This window comes from Triturus cristatus, chromosome 2_2 (genome assembly GCF_964204655.1).
Source record: "Triturus cristatus chromosome 2_2, aTriCri1.1, whole genome shotgun sequence".
Taxonomy (NCBI): Eukaryota; Metazoa; Chordata; class Amphibia; order Caudata; family Salamandridae; genus Triturus; species Triturus cristatus.
Genome location: NC_140582.1, coordinates 1,092,130,571 through 1,092,147,624, shown reverse-complemented (window position 1 = coordinate 1,092,147,624; position 17,054 = coordinate 1,092,130,571). Strand labels below are relative to the sequence as shown.

At 45.3% G+C, this 17,054-nt stretch overlaps 1 protein-coding gene across 3 annotated transcripts in view; it reads left to right on the top strand.

Moving 5' to 3' along the window:
- The window catches only part of KRCC1 (lysine rich coiled-coil 1), a 304,687-nt gene extending 289,001 nt beyond the window's left edge, over positions 1-15,686 (top strand). For all 3 annotated transcript variants that reach the window (XM_085642640.1, XM_085642641.1, XM_085642642.1), the window contains one exon: positions 14,389-15,686. In XM_085642640.1, the coding sequence (XP_085498766.1) occupies positions 14,389-15,196 (808 nt within the window). In that variant the 3' untranslated portion in view covers positions 15,197-15,686. The remainder of the gene's footprint in view (positions 1-14,388) is intronic.
- Positions 15,687-17,054: the final 1,368 nt, after the last annotated feature.

Here is a 17,054-nt window from a genome sequence, read left to right as displayed (position 1 = left end):
GGGCCCTTCTGCCCCTTGCCGCCAAATCGTTGCCACCAATATGAAGACTGATGAGTTCCGGAGGCGGTAGCCCCCGGGTAGCGACCTCATCAACGACCCTGCGTAGGCCCTCCAGACGAAGAGCACCCCTACCAGCCCAGTGAAATTCTAGACCTGCTTCTACCGCCCGTTTGGACAATCGACTGCGGCTAAATGTTGACCTTGCGCGATGCACAAAGGAATGACCAATGACCCACACACTGGCGGTAGCCATGTGCCCTAATGCAAATAAACCTTTACTTCGATTGAAATGTACCAGTCCCATATGCAAGGAAACAAGCATCAAGCCAAGTAAGTGTGGTTATACCATTTTATTATCTCCCTCGAAGTACACATTGTTGTTTCAAGGACAGTCGAGAGATTATTCTGACGATTCATGGATGACTCCTTTTGCGCCAGCCTGTTCAAAACATGGACATATGAAAATCCCATCGGAAAAGAGTATCAACATTACTACTTTAAAAAAAAATTCACGCGATTATTAAGAATTATTTGCATTGTTGGGGGCGTGGCTTGCCGCCGTGCAATATGGCTGCAGCCTAAGGGAGCTCCGGAACCGCCGAGAGGTTCCCCCAACTATCCGACCATCAATCCGTAAGGAGATTTCCCCCAGCACGCTGATACCGCGAACGGAAGGTGTCCGGCCCCTGGGGAGCGACTTTCCTGCAACGTTCCGGCCGAAGTGCGGCGCCGGTGGACAGGCGTCGTCGGAGGCCTGGATGCGCGTCCACAGCAGGTGGCCTCGAGTACGGGCAAGCCCAGTAAAGTGACTCCTGGTCGGCGGCGCCCTGTGCGGCAGGCTCCCCCTGCATCTGGCATAAGGCGGAGGATGTCCGGAGTCCGGGGAGCCTGACTCGGAGGCAAAATCGCACCGAGACGCCCGAGGCCTGGCCGCACGCCGGCAGTGGCGGCCCAGAGTATAGCGCCGACCGGAGGAGGGGTCGACTGGATCGTGCCCCCCTCTCCCCCCGCTCCTCTTCCCTTTGGAGGATTAAGAAAGTGCAGAGTAGGCTCCAGGGAGGGCCTCTAACGATCCTGAAGCCCCAAGGCCTCGGTCTGGGGGTCCATATGGGTTGAAGTGGCGGCGCTACAAGCACCCACAATCACGGCCACCGGCGTGGGGAAGATCTGGCATAGATGGTGGACAGGGCAGCCCCCCCTCCCGACCTGGGCAACCCTCGAAGGCGAAGACCGACCGGACCAGGGCAATGTGATGGGCACATAAGCGTTCTGTAGGCGTCCCGGGAGGTCACCTTCCCGCATTCCCACCTGCAGGCGAAATCAGCGGCAGGGCCAGCACATAACAGACACCAGGGAAGAAGTCAAAGGCTGCACGACACGACCCCTCAAGGGCCCCTCCAGACGCAACAGCGACACGGGTATACCCTCCTCGCCTACGGGGAAGGCGACCCCGCAAAAGTAGGAAAACCGACAGGCCGAGCGCGGAGTCTACCCGTGCGGCAGGCGGCGGCGACTACTGCGCCATTTCTGAAGTGGGCACTTACGGCCCCGCAAAGAATCGCAATGGGGAGTAAGGGTCAGCGTGCGCCGCAACAGGTGAAACTGGACAAATTCGCCTATTCCAAGGACACTCCGGCGATACCCGAAAAAACAGCCACTAAGGAGCCACCACACGCGCAGGAGGGCCAGCGCGAAGTAACACTGCAGGACAATATGGCTGCACTCACGAACGTGCAAACAACGGTAGGGTCAAATTCGACAGATGTTTCATTTTTACGCGCAGACTTCCACAAAATGGCCGCAAGGGTGAAGGAAGTGGAGGACATAACGTCCTCTCTGGTCGAGGACACCACCACCCGGCAACAGAAGGTACAACAACTAGAGGCCGAAAATAAAACTATGGCGGAGAAGCTGGATGACCAGGAGGGGCACTCCTGGCTCAACAACGTCAGGATTACGGGTGTGCCGGAGAGTGAAGGGGGACCAGCGATGGACCTGTACGTCGAGGAGCTAATCAAGACACGACTCCAGCCGAGGAGACTATCGAAATTCTTCTCTGTTGAAAGGGCGCATAGAGTTCCGAGAGGTTTCTCATCCCATTGTCAACTGAGTATGTGCACTGCCACCCACAAATAGATCTGTGAGAATACAATAGTGACAGTACAGGTCAACAGTGACCACTGCGACACGACACAGTCTCCATAGAAGAGGAATACCTGTAAGATAACCTCTTATTGATTCTTCAATGTTCAAACGATATTGGACCTCGGAGGGCCCTTTATTTCCCTTACACATTGAAAAATCGGGGTTTCTGTGCTGTCATTACAGGCAGCATGCGCTTTAGCCAGTCTTCACCTGAGGTATTGATCCGTGTCTTGGACACCCTTCTTTCAGGAAGGAGCAGTGTCCGAGCAGCCGGCTTCCTCTCTGCCTTAGGACATCAGAAACACATCCCAGAAAAGGCTAGCTAATAAACACCCCATAAGGGCTAGTCGACATGAGGGTAGATCAAAGTCAACATTCAGACATGTTGGTAAGTGGCCTGCAATAGGTTTGTACACCGGAGACTAACTAGGTTAAATGGATAAAGCCGGCTGTAGTTAGATAGCTTTTGGACATGTGGGCTATTGGACACACCAGGTTGTGTAGGAGAACTGGAGTGTAATGTATGCAATGTAGAGATTTAAAGTGAAGTAACAAACTATGTATGCTGCTATTCAGAGAAACCACAGCGGGTGAACTGGAATTATCTCTATCAGCCTTCCAGCGTCTTCTGGCTAGAAGAGCACCACGGTCTAGCGGAGCCAAGAATAGAGGATAAGGACGAGAGACCCAGCACCGCTTTTCGTAAGAAAGTATCCGGTCTGTAATGGGAGGAAACTACTCTGATTGGACAGGGGTGGTTGTGCTCACCTCCTCCCGCAGCATTCACACAAACTTCAAAATATACAAATATGTAAAACAGAATGGTGGTTCTTCCCTTCTAATTTCAGAAGACCAGAAATGATCCACTAATGCAGAGACCTCAATCAAACCTGTTGTTCCAGCCTTTAAAAATGCTTAAAATGCCACGTTATACCCAGCAGACATCAGTGGGGAGCATTATGTTATCTAAAAGTGGGAAATCTGGAGTACAGTGGCAGACACACTCCGACCGTCCTGCCAATCAAAGCCATGGTTCAAATGTTGAGCTAAAACAGTATCCGTGAATGCATGCATTTTCTTCATACTCAAGGCATGAACAGTCTGTAGTGCCCAAACATCCGAGTCCACTACTAAGTTTTGGAGGGGGGTTGGAGAGGGGAGTTTGAAACCAGTACATAGAGCAGCAGTAGCCGCTTCCACCTGATTCACGCCTGCTATCAGCCTGATCAGGAGAGATGGTAAGGTCGAAAACATCTACAGTAGAGGGATAGACATAGTAATATATGAATAAAGCAGTTCAGAAGAACAATCGTTGTTAGGTCTCACCTACAAGACAGCACATGCACAGTCTTTTGCAAAACATATTGTTAGTTTTCAGTGGGCTTAGCGCATGCCCCTTGCTTTCAATTGGTTGGCTTTATTATCACTCCCATTTTCTTGCTTATTATTCGTCAGCTTGAGTGGACTTTCCTTCCTCTTCTTTTGTTTGTCCCTCCTCTGAAGCATGGAAGCATTACTTGTGTCCTGCCTCTGCTCACTTACCAAGCACTGATTTTTTCTTTTTGTTTAAGGACTCTACAAAAAGTTTCCAGCTGCCTCCCTCTATACGTCTCACCACCCTCCCTCGCGCCCCATGTTCCTCTCGCTCTCACTCATGAGCTTCTTCCCACCAGTTCCATTTTTCTCTCTCTTGCCCGTTTGCTTTTCTCCCATCCGGACTCTCCATGTTGCTTTCGCCCCGACCTTCATGTTGCCTTCTGTATTGCTTCCGCTCTACCTCTCGTGTTGCTTCCCCTTCCTCCATGCCCACCATTTTTCTCCCGCCAGGCCTCGTTCTTCTTCTTTCCCACTTGCTTTAAAAAAAAATCTTTGATGCATTTTTTCTCTTTTTAGTTATTGATCTAACTCTGATCGGTAATTAAAAAAAAGTAGGGGAGACGTGTCAAAAGCGTTTGTTGTATTCTTTAGCCATGCTGCGCAACATTGGCAATGTTATCAGCTTAGCTAAAACACATTGGTAAAGCCAATAGATCCCAAAGGTGAAAGCTATTGCTATTAAAGTTACTCTACACACCACTGATAAGGGGTTAGGCGGGAGGGGTTCCAATCTAACACCCCACCATACTAGACAAATTGTCAAGTACTGGGGCATTTTTATTGTAGCATCACCACCTTGTCCCCATGCACTTTAATTTCAGAGTAACGTACGCAATCACCAATGCAGTGGATATTCCAGCTCCACCGGAGTTTTGGCTGGAGTGATCAGAAAAAAACAGTTTTTTTCTCCCAGTTTATTTATATCCCTGAAAATTGTCGTAATAATCATAACCCTAATAACTGGGGCAGATGGGGATATTCCGTTTTTGGATGTATGACAAAGGCATGGCTGTCCTTCCATCTTGAGATGGTGCTTTGCTGGGTGGTATCCACTAAGGCGGATTGGAGCTACTATCTCTTTGTAGGGCAGGCTGATATGTGTGTGCAAATAGTTTTCAAAACCAACCCTCCTAAGCGGGGTCACCATAAAGGCTATTCAAAGCAATCAAATGCCTTTTCAGCATTGAGAAGAATCGATGTTCCTGCAAGGTCAAGGCATATCGGTGCATTATCATTAGCACACATATAGTGCAAGGGTTGTGGAAAGTGGCATCTGGGTGAATGGATAACACCTGGCAGAGCAGCACAAGGGCCCACATCAATGGCTTTCATATGCTCGCGTAATCTGGGCCAGGAGTTTATTGTCCATATTTATCAAGGTTGAATTCATGTAGAACTGACCTCGAGGGTCTTCATTACTTAACTTAAGTAGGGTCATGATTATGGCCCCGGGGCAGTAGGCATGGCACATCCTCCTCCAGAGTCTCTGTACATAGCCATGAGGTGCTGGGAAGTAAACCCCTAAAAACCGTAAGACCATCAGCAACAGGTGCATACCATCTAGCTGTGCTTCTAATGACATCTTTTATGTCCACCATAGAGAGTTTAGACCGCATCAATCTATGCTCCACATGTAAGCAGACCATGGTAGTGTCATCCAGGTACCGTTCAGAGGGAGATACTGAGGCTGACACCTTAGGAGAATAATTCCCAAAATCCTACTAAGATGTGGTTGCAATCAGTGACTGTTCATTCAGTAGGGTCACCATCAGTCAAAACTATATTCTAGGTATATCACCTTTTAAGCAACCCATAAAGGTGACTTCTTGAAAAATTGCCCCGAAAAAGCGTTTTCTGTCTCAACAGCGTTTCTTTAGGAGGGCCTTTAGATATCTGAGTACAATTTAGCGTATGACCGTCTGATATGTTTTCAGCGAATAAGCTGGCCCTGTGAGGCATGTACTCGTTCAGTATTTTTACTTCAAGTGGCCCTATATACCTGCACAAAAGTGGACTGGGCCGGGGACAGGAACCTTGGGTTCCGCTCCCTCAACCCCAGAAAGAGTAGGGATCATACTACAAGAGTTCTGAGATTCCGCCCTGGTCTGTCTACAGTGTAACGATGTACAAGGCACTGCTGAAGTACTTTTTGTAACATACTCATGTTTTTTTGACTGACCTGCACGGTTGCCTGTACAACTACTGCCCCATGTAGAAATATTTGGCTGCAGCAATTGCATCTTTAATACAGTATTAAATGTGAAGAGAACAAATGTCTGGGACTAACTGATCTATCAATTTGTGTGTAATTGAGTGTGTACCCTATCTGAATTTCTACATTATCCCCTATAAGAGTATGCCTTGACTGTTCTAAGTCTAAAAAGTAGGGGCCCGATTCACAGAACTAACTTAAGACAGAATCCTAAATGTACTACCATTTTGGTATTCACAGAAGGCACTTACTCATTTTGGTGTTCACAGAAGGCACTTACTCATCAATGATAAGTAAGTGCCTTCTGTGAATACCAAAATGGTAGTAAGTTTAGGATTTTGTCTTAAGTTAGTTCTGTGAATCAGGCCCTAGGTGCTTAGTGGTTCAGTGAGTATCTGTTTCCTGTGTTTCCATGGAAAATAAGAGTCAGAGAACTATCCAGACAATCTCTTCCAAAGTTGACTTGTGCAGAAATGTAATCTTTGAATGTATTGCTTGTTAACCACTACATGGAGTCTGCATCACCACAGATGTGGTGGCACAGCTGACATTTTTACCGGAAGCGGAGAGACCAGCTGACATTTGGAGCTCCTCTGTAAGCCATGCTATGTGTCTTTCTGGCTCTTGCAGGCTTGCAGAGGTGGGTCCTGCAGGTGTAGGTGGCTACATGGGTGGGAATAGTAGGCGATACAAAATGGCAAGTAGACCATTTCAACCTTCCTGTCCTTGTGCCATCCTCTATGAACTGCTAACTGGCTTCCCGCCCTTTCAACCCCCTTACTCGCGATCATCACCTACTACAGCCTTTTGCTGTGCACACTCATTTCTTTAAGGCCATACAGGCCTTCAGGACCAAATAGCAGTTTTCTGTGGATTGCTCTGCTAATTTAACCCTGTCCAACCTTAATTTACCCTATATACAGTTTATCATTAATTTGCTATTTTTGTGTATTTGCTTGCCCTTCTGTTTTTCCTGTGGCACACTGTATGGCAGTATGCATTGGATAGAGAATTTAGGCTCCAGTACTCACTTTACTTCTAAAAGGTGATTGTTTTAGAACAATAACTGTGGTGTCAGATGACATAGCTGAAACGATGCAGATCTGGAGCTCTCTTTTCAAAGATGTGAATTTTCCTCACAGAAAATTGTTGTGTAGTACTATGTCTCCTTTTAAGTGCTCAGTCTTTAAGCTCTGTAGAAACTGTGAGGGGCAGTTGTCTATCACTGACCCCCACTCGATCTGCCTTTGATTCCTTGGATTGGACCCCGACTCGCAATCCTGTGAATCCCGTTGGAGCATGCATCTGAAGACCATCAAGGGGCAGAAGCTCTTCATTGCCAGGGACGAGAAACTAAGTCTACGTCGTTCTAGGCCTTGATTAAGTTTACCTTTATCACATTCCTCAAGTGGTAAGAAGCGGAAGCACCGTAAACACAAGAAACACTCCAGAGGCAAGTCCTCTCTAGGGCCTTTATCCCCACTCTGCTCTAGTGACACCACTGGACCTGGCCCAGAGCCACCTCTGTGGCCACCTCAGCCCTTTGCCAACCTTTCGGTGTTGCAGAATTCCACCACAGAGTTACAAGCTCCAGCCTTCCATGACTCCAGACTCGGATCCAGCTGCATTTCTAAATGGCATGTATTCTATTTTCACCAGAGCGTTTATGCCCCTCGGTGCACTTGTGGACCCGTAGCACCATACAGTCTTTCCAGTATTCATTGGACCAGACACTGTTCAGCTCATCGTATCTGGACCGGCACCGGCTCAACCTTGGTTTGACCTGGCACTTGGTTATGCTGTGCGACATCTACCTGCTTCACTGTTCCATCTCCAAAGTTGTCGCCAGTCCCTGATTTGCACATAGACAGATGTCAAGAAGAGAAGCTCAGCGGTTTAGTGGAGGAGGAAGACTGCTGGCAAACGATCCAAAACATTTTCAGATTGGACTCTGATCCTTTAAATTTGTATGCCTTGGGCTATGATGAAGTCAGGTCCAGGAGTTCAAAGCCCTTTTGTCTGCAAGTGAGCTGGACACTTCCTCATAGATACAAATGGACTTTCCAACAAGACTCCCATGCCGGATGTGATGTATTTACAGTCTATGGTAAAGAAGGCACCTGAGAAGCTGGAATTGCAGCTCCGGACCGTAATGTGCTCACTGTGTAACCCTTCTACTGCAGAACCTTCACTTCCTTTTAATGAAGCTGTCCTATATCTATTCCTGGTACAGCATTTGTCACCCAGAGTCGGACGGGTATGCCCAGAAGTGGTCCCGTGCTCTCCATGCCACTGGAAGCAAGCTAGCCTGGCTGGCTGATGAGGGATAAAAAAAAAACGGGAGGACCTGGCCTGGCAGTTCGGGCTGACCAGTTCCTATGGTTATAAGAGTCAAGACTTATTTGCATATGGCTGGGTTTAAACTGGAATGGCATGGGGAGCAAAACAACAATGGATTTAGGCCCAGATCTCTGTCCTGGGGTGAATGTTTGACATTGATCGGCATTCTGTCCATTGATCTTTTTGCATTTGTAACTAAATCTATTCCTGGTAGTGTGGGAGAGACCCACCTCCATTCCAGCAGTTTAATAGGCAAGTGGCTTGTCGCTACCGTTCTTCCCTGGCCAAGGTGTTATCATCTCATCCTTCACCTGAAAGCCTGATCATACAAGTATTATGCTCATCAGGGCAGGCAGCAGAGACATTAACTACCCCTTTAGATGGAGAGTCCAAGCACATAGATGCATGGGGTAAAACCACCTTTTCTACTGAGAGCTCACTTTAAAATCCCTGAATGCAAACTGCTTTCTAGCACACTACACCCTTGTCCCATCGGATATGGCCCAGATGGTGTTGCCTTTTGCCAAAAGAGATGAGGGCCCACTTTCAAGAGGTGGTTGAGGAATGGCCTGAATTCTTCACACCATATCAGGACTAGATACCACTGACTCCGTAGACCAAACTTTAGGTACCTTGATCTCAATAGGCAGACATGCTTTTCTCCACACATCGATTTACCCCCCCCTGATGTCAAAGCTAATCTAAGGGAAAGTCTTTGTGATGGGACGTGCCTGATCAGGGATAAAGTGGATTTAGTACTGCAAAGGTTTAAGGCTAGTGAATCAATGAGTAACTCCTTGGGTATTCAGTTGATGCCTCCTATGAGGGTCGGCCACCAATTTCGATGTTTTTGTAGCTTCTTAAGACATTTTTTGTTTTATCAGACACAGTCCTACCAGCCCTGAGTGCAACAATAGCAAAACCCACTGCTTGAGCAGTATAGCGAAAGAGCCAGATGAAAGGGTCCGGATTCCACCCAGCAGCGATCCTTCCCCCATACCACCAGACAAGCAGACCTAGTTTGCTACATCAAGCCTACTCCGAGCCTGTGGGAGAGTGGCTGTCTACCACCTCCTGACCTGAAAGGCCATTACTTCAGACCAGTAGGCCATACAAATCATAGAAAGGAGTTACACCCTTCCCTTCCTTCAAGCTCCACTCCCACTTCCCCAACATTCAACCCCTGCTCCACTGATCACCTTTCTATCATGCAAAAAGAAATGGCAACACTCTTACAAAAAGGAGCTGAAGGAGTTAGTGCTAGAGCTCATGATATTTCCTTGTTCCCAAAAAGAGCGCCAGTTCGCATCTGATCCTGAACCTCAGAGAATTAAACTTCTACCTCATTAAGGAAAAGTTCAAAATTTGTGACCCTCGCTCAAATGTTGCTGGCATTGGAAGCTGGGGACTGGATGGTGTCACTCGACCTGCAGGATGCATGTTTCCGTATAACGATCCTGTGGTTGCATTGGTAGTACTTTGCTTTGTGGTGGGTTCTACGCACTACCAATTTGCATTGCTCCCTTTTAGCTTAATATCGGCACCTCAAGGCTTCACAAAGGTGATGGTAGTGGTTGTGGCTCATCTCCGAAAGTCAAGTATCCCAATTTCCCTGCACCTAGACAAATGGTTGACCAAAGTGTGGTTGCCAGAGGTGGTTTCTCGCTATTTAAAGTCAATAGTATTTCTACTGTTCAACCTGGGTTTTTCAATCCATGAGCCCAAATGTCATCTGAAGCCCTCTAAGCAACTTCAGTTCATATGGTCAGAGCTGAACAGCACTCTTTTGTGAGTTTTTCCTCCACCTCTAAGGATTACCAACATTCAGAAATGGTCCCACTTTTCCAACAAGGTGTGCAAATTCTAAATGCGAGAGTGTTCAGATTCCTGAGTCTGCTAGCTTCCTGCATTCTCCTAGTCAAGTGTGCACATTGACACATGAGGGCCCTGCAGTGGTGCCTCCCCAGACAGTGGCTACAATACAGGGTAGGCTTATCAGACTCCATCGTTATGTTATGTTATAAGGTTTATAAAGCGCATAGCTGCCCCAATGACGGGGCTTTCCAGCGCTGGACCCAGAAGACAAATGAGCTGCAACTGCCAGCATCCCAAAGGGAGGGGGCGAGAGGTTAGGAGACGAAAAGCCATGTCTTAAGAGCTTTCTGGAAAAGCAGATAGTTCTGTGTGTTCCTGATGGAGAGAGAAAGTGAGCTCCAGAGAGATGGGGCCAGGGCACGGAAGGCACAGCCACCCACTCTAACTCTCCTGAAATGAGGAACAATGGCCAGATTCAGGTCGGCAGAGCGCAAGGGCTACAAGTGTCAGTAAGAAGATAGGAGGTTGGACAGAATGGGGGCCACATGTGAGTCAAGGATTTTATGGGCAATGCACAGGGTGTTAAAGTGAATGTGTTTGCCCACAGGGAGCCAATGCAGCTTGTGAAGATGACTGGAGGAGGAGCAGGATTTAAGGGGGAAAATAGCAGCCTAGCTGCAGCATTTTGGCAAGCTAGAGTCTTCTAGTGCAGATTTGTTGGCTCCTAGGTACACAGTATTGCAATTATCTAACCAGGACAAAATATTAACCTGAATGATGGTTTGGAGGATGGGTGGATCAAAGGGGCTCTGTATGGGTTTGAGGCGTCTGTTAAGCACAGTGCAAGTGCTGGAAACCGGCTTGGCTTAAACCTCAAAGGCCAATGTGTTATCAATACAGACTCCTAGGTTCTTGACGGAGGAATTGGGCTTTGGAGAGACCTGTGGGAGGAAGGCCACCAGTGGTTGCCAAAGGTGTGAGAATGTTTGCAGAAAAGAAGTATTTCAGTTTTATTGGCATTCAGGCGTAGACCGTTATTGCTCATCCACTCTACTACAGCGAGCATTCCCCTTTAGTAGTTGGCCATGTCTTGTGTTGGATTTTCGAAGAGTGTAAGAACAAGCTGGGATTCGTCAGCATATGATACCTGCACAAGCCATGAAGATTTAGAGACATGTGCCAGAGGTTGAATATCTGTTGATCAAGGGAGGGCTCAATGAAGAGCCCTGGGGAACACCTTAGTGTAAAAAAATTAGGTAGGGATATAAATGGAGAGGAGATGACCTTGAAGGAGTGCTCAGATAGGAAGGAGGTGAACCAGGACAGAACAGACCCCGCATGCCAATACACTGTAATCGTTTTTTGTGAGACACAGGAATCGAATGCGGCGCTCAAGTCAAGCAGGATCGGGACTGACGATCTGCCTTCATCCAGGTCCCTGCGAAGTAGCTCAATACCTATGAGGAGTGCAGTATAAGTGCTGTGCGCAGGCCTGAAACCATTCTGGGATGTGTCCAATATATGGTTATGTTCCAGGACCTTGGTCAGGATACCATTGACATGTCTCTCCGTAACCTTAGCAAGTTAGGGTAGGAGGGTGACTGGGTAAAAGGTTTTAGGGTTTGAGGCTTACAGAGACCGTTTCTTCAGAAGAGGTATTTCTTTAGCCTGCTTTCCTTCGCTGGGCACAGCGGCAGATGGCAGTTCTAAACAGGGAGGGAGGAGAAGGTTCTTTAACTTAATACAAAGATCCGGTTAAGCGGATCATTGGGCGAGCCTGATTTAACTTGTCTCCAGGGAGTTTGGAGAGCAGGTATACACAGAGGAGGCAACAAGTTGAGCAGGGGCGTAGGATTACTGTCAGCTGACAGTACCTTACTATCTAACCTTGCATTGGGAGCATCAAGGAGGAAATGCGAGTAGATGTCCTCTATCTTGCCAGTGAAAGAATCTGAAACTGTTTCATAGAATGCACTGAAGAATTCAATAGGGTCTGCTGTTGGCACTGGTTTCGTGGGGCTGTTCACTTAATTGAAGATTTGTTTCACAGGGTTCTTGCTATTACAGATTTTGTTTGCAAAATGTTCTCTCCTAGATTTCAAGATCAGTTTGTGGTAATTTATGATCGCTGATCTGTATCGCTTTTTTAGTGAAGAGTTATACGCTTTCATTCAGGAACTTTCACGGCAATTATAGTGCTTTTTGGTCAGGTTAAGGGTCTCGTTGAACCGCTTTTGCAGTGCTGCAGTAGACATGGCTCGGTGGTGGAGTGAGGTGGAGCGAGGTGAACCTGAATTGTGGGGTGGTCCTTGCTCTTCTGCAAGTAGTGGCTACGATAGTAATGGATGGTTCCACCTCATGGTGGGTAACTCCTCTGGAGAATCTGTAGATCAGTCTTCTGGCCTTTGAAAGAACAGGGTCTCCATATAAACTTGTTGGAATTCATGCAATTCGGCTGACTCTCAAGGCTTTTCTCCCCTCCTTCCAAGGTTTGTCCTTTCAGATCTTGACGGAAAACATGACAGCGATGTGATACATCTACAAATAAGGAGAAGCAGGGTCTCACCTTCTTCGTCTGGAAGCGCAGATACTGTGGTATTGGGCACACCGCCAAGGGATCTGTATTACCACTAATCACCTGGCAGTGTCTCTTCATGTCCGAGCTGAAAGCCTGACTGGGCATCATCTTGCCAATCACAGGTAGCGTCTCCTGCCTGAGGTATCCACAACATGTCCATTGGGGCAAACCTCAAATGGACTTGTTCGACTCCCTGGAAAATGCTGATTGCCAGCAGTTCTGTGCCCTCCAGTATCCGCTGAAGGCAACCTTGGGGGACGTGTTTCAGTTAAAGTGCAACTTTTAACTGCACTATGCGTTATCCCCATACCCTCGATTCCTCGAGTTCTGTTGAAGATACGCCAAGACAGGCCCAAGTCATTCTCTTCCCTCTGGATTGGGCAAGGAGGGTGTGGTATGCCAACCTTTTGCACTTCTCCCTATATTCCTCCCTCAAACTGCCATTAAGCCTAGGCCTTCTCTCTCAGTCAGAGGGAATGATTCTTCACTCTAATATCCAAAGTGTCCACCTTCATGCTTGAAGATTGATGGGGAGATCTAAACTCCTTTCAGTTGTCACTGGAGGTGGTAGACATCATATTGTCAGAGCATTGTCTCTCCACCAGGTTTGCTTATTTGGGAAGATGGTGTAACATAGTGATATTTGCACGTAGAACAACATGGACCCCTTCGAGGCTAAGTTGTCCCAGGTCTCGAAGTTCACACTTGCCCCTGCCCAGCGGGGATGTGCAATAGGCACTGTCAAGGGGTATTTGGGTGCATTGTCAGCATGCCTCTGTCTTCAGGTCAGTCTTCCTTGTTCTAGACCCCCAGTTGTAATGTTTTTTCTGAATGAGATAACTAATCTGTATCCCCAACTCCATTAGTTGTAGAACACTGGGGTCTTGCTACGTTTCTACTGGGGACTCCATTTGAGCCCCTGCAAATTTGACCCTTAAAAAATGCTATCATTGAAGACAGTATTTTTAGTAGCCAATACTTCAGCCAAGGGCGTAAGTTTGCAGATGAAGGTTGAGTGCATCTACCCAAAATTCCCGAAAAAACCCCCGTCTTGTATAGTCACTCGGAAACTTCTTTTTGTGAATAAGTTTGACAAATATAGCCTTTTTCTTTGATAGTTATTTTATTCTCCTTAATTTATCTCTTGAATTATATCACATTTCGGTATGTAATTTTGGTTGTTGACATTTCCAAATCAGACAACACGTGTTTCAACCCCTGTGAGGCTCAATGGCCTGAGGCTTTCTCAAGGCTCACAAAAAACTTAAATCCTCCAATTAGGCGAGATCCGCAGGCAGGGTGTTTCAATGGAATCTATTCCATAGATGAGGAATCTGCAGGCAGAAGTAGCCATCACAGCGATCTTTCTAGTGGATATTTTATCTACCTGTAGATTCTTAACTGACCCGTACACTCCCCATTTGATGGATGTGTTATAAGGAAAGTGAATAAGATCCCAAATAACTTTTGGTAAATCACAAGGATATCAGTGTCATTCCGTCCACTCGTCTAAGGGTCTTGGGAAAAAATTTATGGAACCTGACGCCGCCATGCCGGGCGCTATTTTGTTTGATGAAGTCATCTGATGCACCTTCTGGCATTGATATAAATCCTGTGCTTTGAAGTTTCCGGATCCAGTCTGGTGTATGGGATTATTCTAGAGATGAAGAGTCTGCAGGTAGATAGATTATCCACCTGAAAGATTGTTACTGCAGGTAAGTAACTTTTTCTTCCATTTATATATTCTACAAAATGAGAGTTTATGTATTAGTTTTGATGATTATGACTCAATAATATTTTAATTCACTAATTTATGGTTCGTATAGAGTACTTCTTCGTCTTGGCACTGCTTTGACTTGCTCTTATTCCAGTGCAGCCCTTTAATTACTGTTCTTTTTACAATGTTTGTCTTTCCTTGCAGAGAGAATTTGGTCGTTAATATAATAAAAAATTCAAAGAAATCATACGATTCTTTTCAAGATGAACTAGCAGATTACATTAAAGTTCAAAAGGCGCGAGGCCTGATGCCTAAGACCAGTTTACGAAAAACCAAAGAAAGCTTTGAAAACTGTGACTATGAGGAGAAGGAGGATGAGGGTGCTCCTCCTGAAGAATTTACTCCTGCTCGGAGATTACCTTCTGAGAGGCCCCGGATTCTCCCACCATACCGCTCCCGAGGAGTGAGTAACCGGTTACCTTACCGTCCTACATATGAGAGAAACTATTCTCGAGGACAGTACATGAAGAACAACCAATACCGCAAGAAGCATTTTGCAGAAGAGCAACACACACAGCTGACTTCCCTTAAAAGCAAGAACGCTGTTTGTCCATCAGCTGTAGATTCCAGTGATGATGTGAGGCACTCCTCCTCTGATGACAGCAGTGGTTCCTATCACAGAGAAAGGCGGCAGAAAAGGAAACGGCGAAAAGAAAAACGGCACAGAGGAAGTGAGGACATAAAAAAAGAAGGGCAACACATTGTGAAGAAAAGAAAGATGAGTAGTGAAGATGCAGATTCAGGAAAGGATGATTTACATTTTGGACCTCAAAAAGAGGACACAGACACCACAAATGTGAACACTCTAAAGCACAGAAAGGGAAAAAAATGTAAAGCTGAGACACATGCCGACAAAGAGAGTAAAAAACACAAGCGAGTTAAGAAAAAAAAGGATGAGGATTCAAGAACTGAGGAAGAGAAACTTTGGGATGAATCTATTTTGGGATTCTGAGAAGATATTTCTGGATTTGCAGTACTTACTTTGATAAACCACAAATTAACAGTGTGTGTATTTGAAACTACATTGTTCGTCCTGAACATATATTTGTTTTGCTCTTTGTTCTTTCTTCATTGTCTTTCCAAGTCATTGTCTTACATTAAGGCCTCTCTTGAAGTTGATGATCTGATAGAAGTGGGCTTGAATTCAAAGATGGTTTTAACATTAATTGGTAAAAGTAAAACTCCTCGAATTTACTATTTTTCAAACAGTTTTTCCTTTGCACTTCTATGTTTTAGTTAGGTCTATGACATGTGTCTTTTTGTTTTATTTTTGAGAGAGTAACTTTAACAGAAAGCTTTATTGGAGCTAGCTTATTAAATATCTGATGGACAGGCATGCCACCAATAGAAATACAACTCGTAAAGCACCGAAAAATATAAAAAAATATATCATTTCTAAGCTGTGTTCCTTGTGAAATTAAAATATAAAAGGCCATTTAAAACGTTCTATGAAATTTATCAGTTGGTATTCCACTACTGCATATGGTTCTAAAGTTGATGAAATTTGCTTCCCTTTCAAAAGAATATAATTGTACAAAACGTAGACAAATCATCTATTTAATAGAAATCGAATAGCTAATATCTGAATGATAACACAACCAAATGGTGTAATGCTGTGCTGTACAATTTCTTTTTTTTTTTTTTTTAAATACATTGCTAATTTCAATTTATGGAGCAACAAGTAGAATAATTACATTGACTGGCAACAATTACATAAATATTCCTAATACAAAGATAGCAATAAAAATGATTGAGAGACAGGTGGCTTAAAGAAAAAAGTTGAAAGAAGGTATATAGGTATATAAATACATAAAAGGCAATAAACAAGGCACAGTTTAAATCTTAATAGACCGGATTGCCCATACAGGTCAAGGTGTTTTCGCCATATTTTAGCAAACATCAGGTTTTTATCTTTTAACCTGTTGGTCATTGTCTCTAATAAAGCATGTGTGATTAGGTTGCTCAACCAGTATTCAATTCACCTGTTTTGAGGTCCTCAAAGTGATATGTGTTTTTTTCTGTATTCACTGAGAATATATAATTTAGAATAAACAGCTGTGGTGTTAAAAGAGCTGTACACCTGTAACTAGTTCTAGATCATGCTGTCATAGATCTCTGTACAGCACCCCAGAACTCATTGACAGTCGACAAATAGGTGTGTGTGTCATACAGTAACTTAGTTGCATCTTCAGGACAAAGAGTCATCTTAATAATTCAACATGTGACATTGGATGGAGGTTCTTTATATTCTTAGGGAACAAATATTGAATTAGAAGAAGATGAAAAACTGAACCATGTGTTTTATACTTTATTATTGGACTTGTAATTGGACATATACTTCAGAATTGATTGATCATTGTTCGAAATGGGGGTCTCTAGTTGGCAGAGGTAGGTTCCTTTGTCCAAATAGGGGCCCTTGCTTCTAGTCAGGGTAAAGGGGATACACTCCTAATATAACCCCTGCTCACCCCCTTGGTAGCTTGGTACGAGCAGACAGGCTTATCTCAGAGGCAGTGTGTAAAGCATTTGTGAACACATACAGTAACACAGTGAAAACACTACAAATGGACACCACACCAGTCTAGAAAAATAAGTAATCTTTATCTAAGCAAGACCAAACCACAAAAATCCACAATACAGTATTACAAATAAGATTTTCAAATGGTAGAAATAGTTCAGTTCAATGCAAGTTGTAAAGGCGACTTTTTTCCAACAAAGTACCTTAGATGCGTCAAGCAAAACAAACAAAAGGGTAGCAGGGAAGGTGATGCATCAGTTCCTCTCTTCAGGGGAGGTGATGCAAAGGTTCT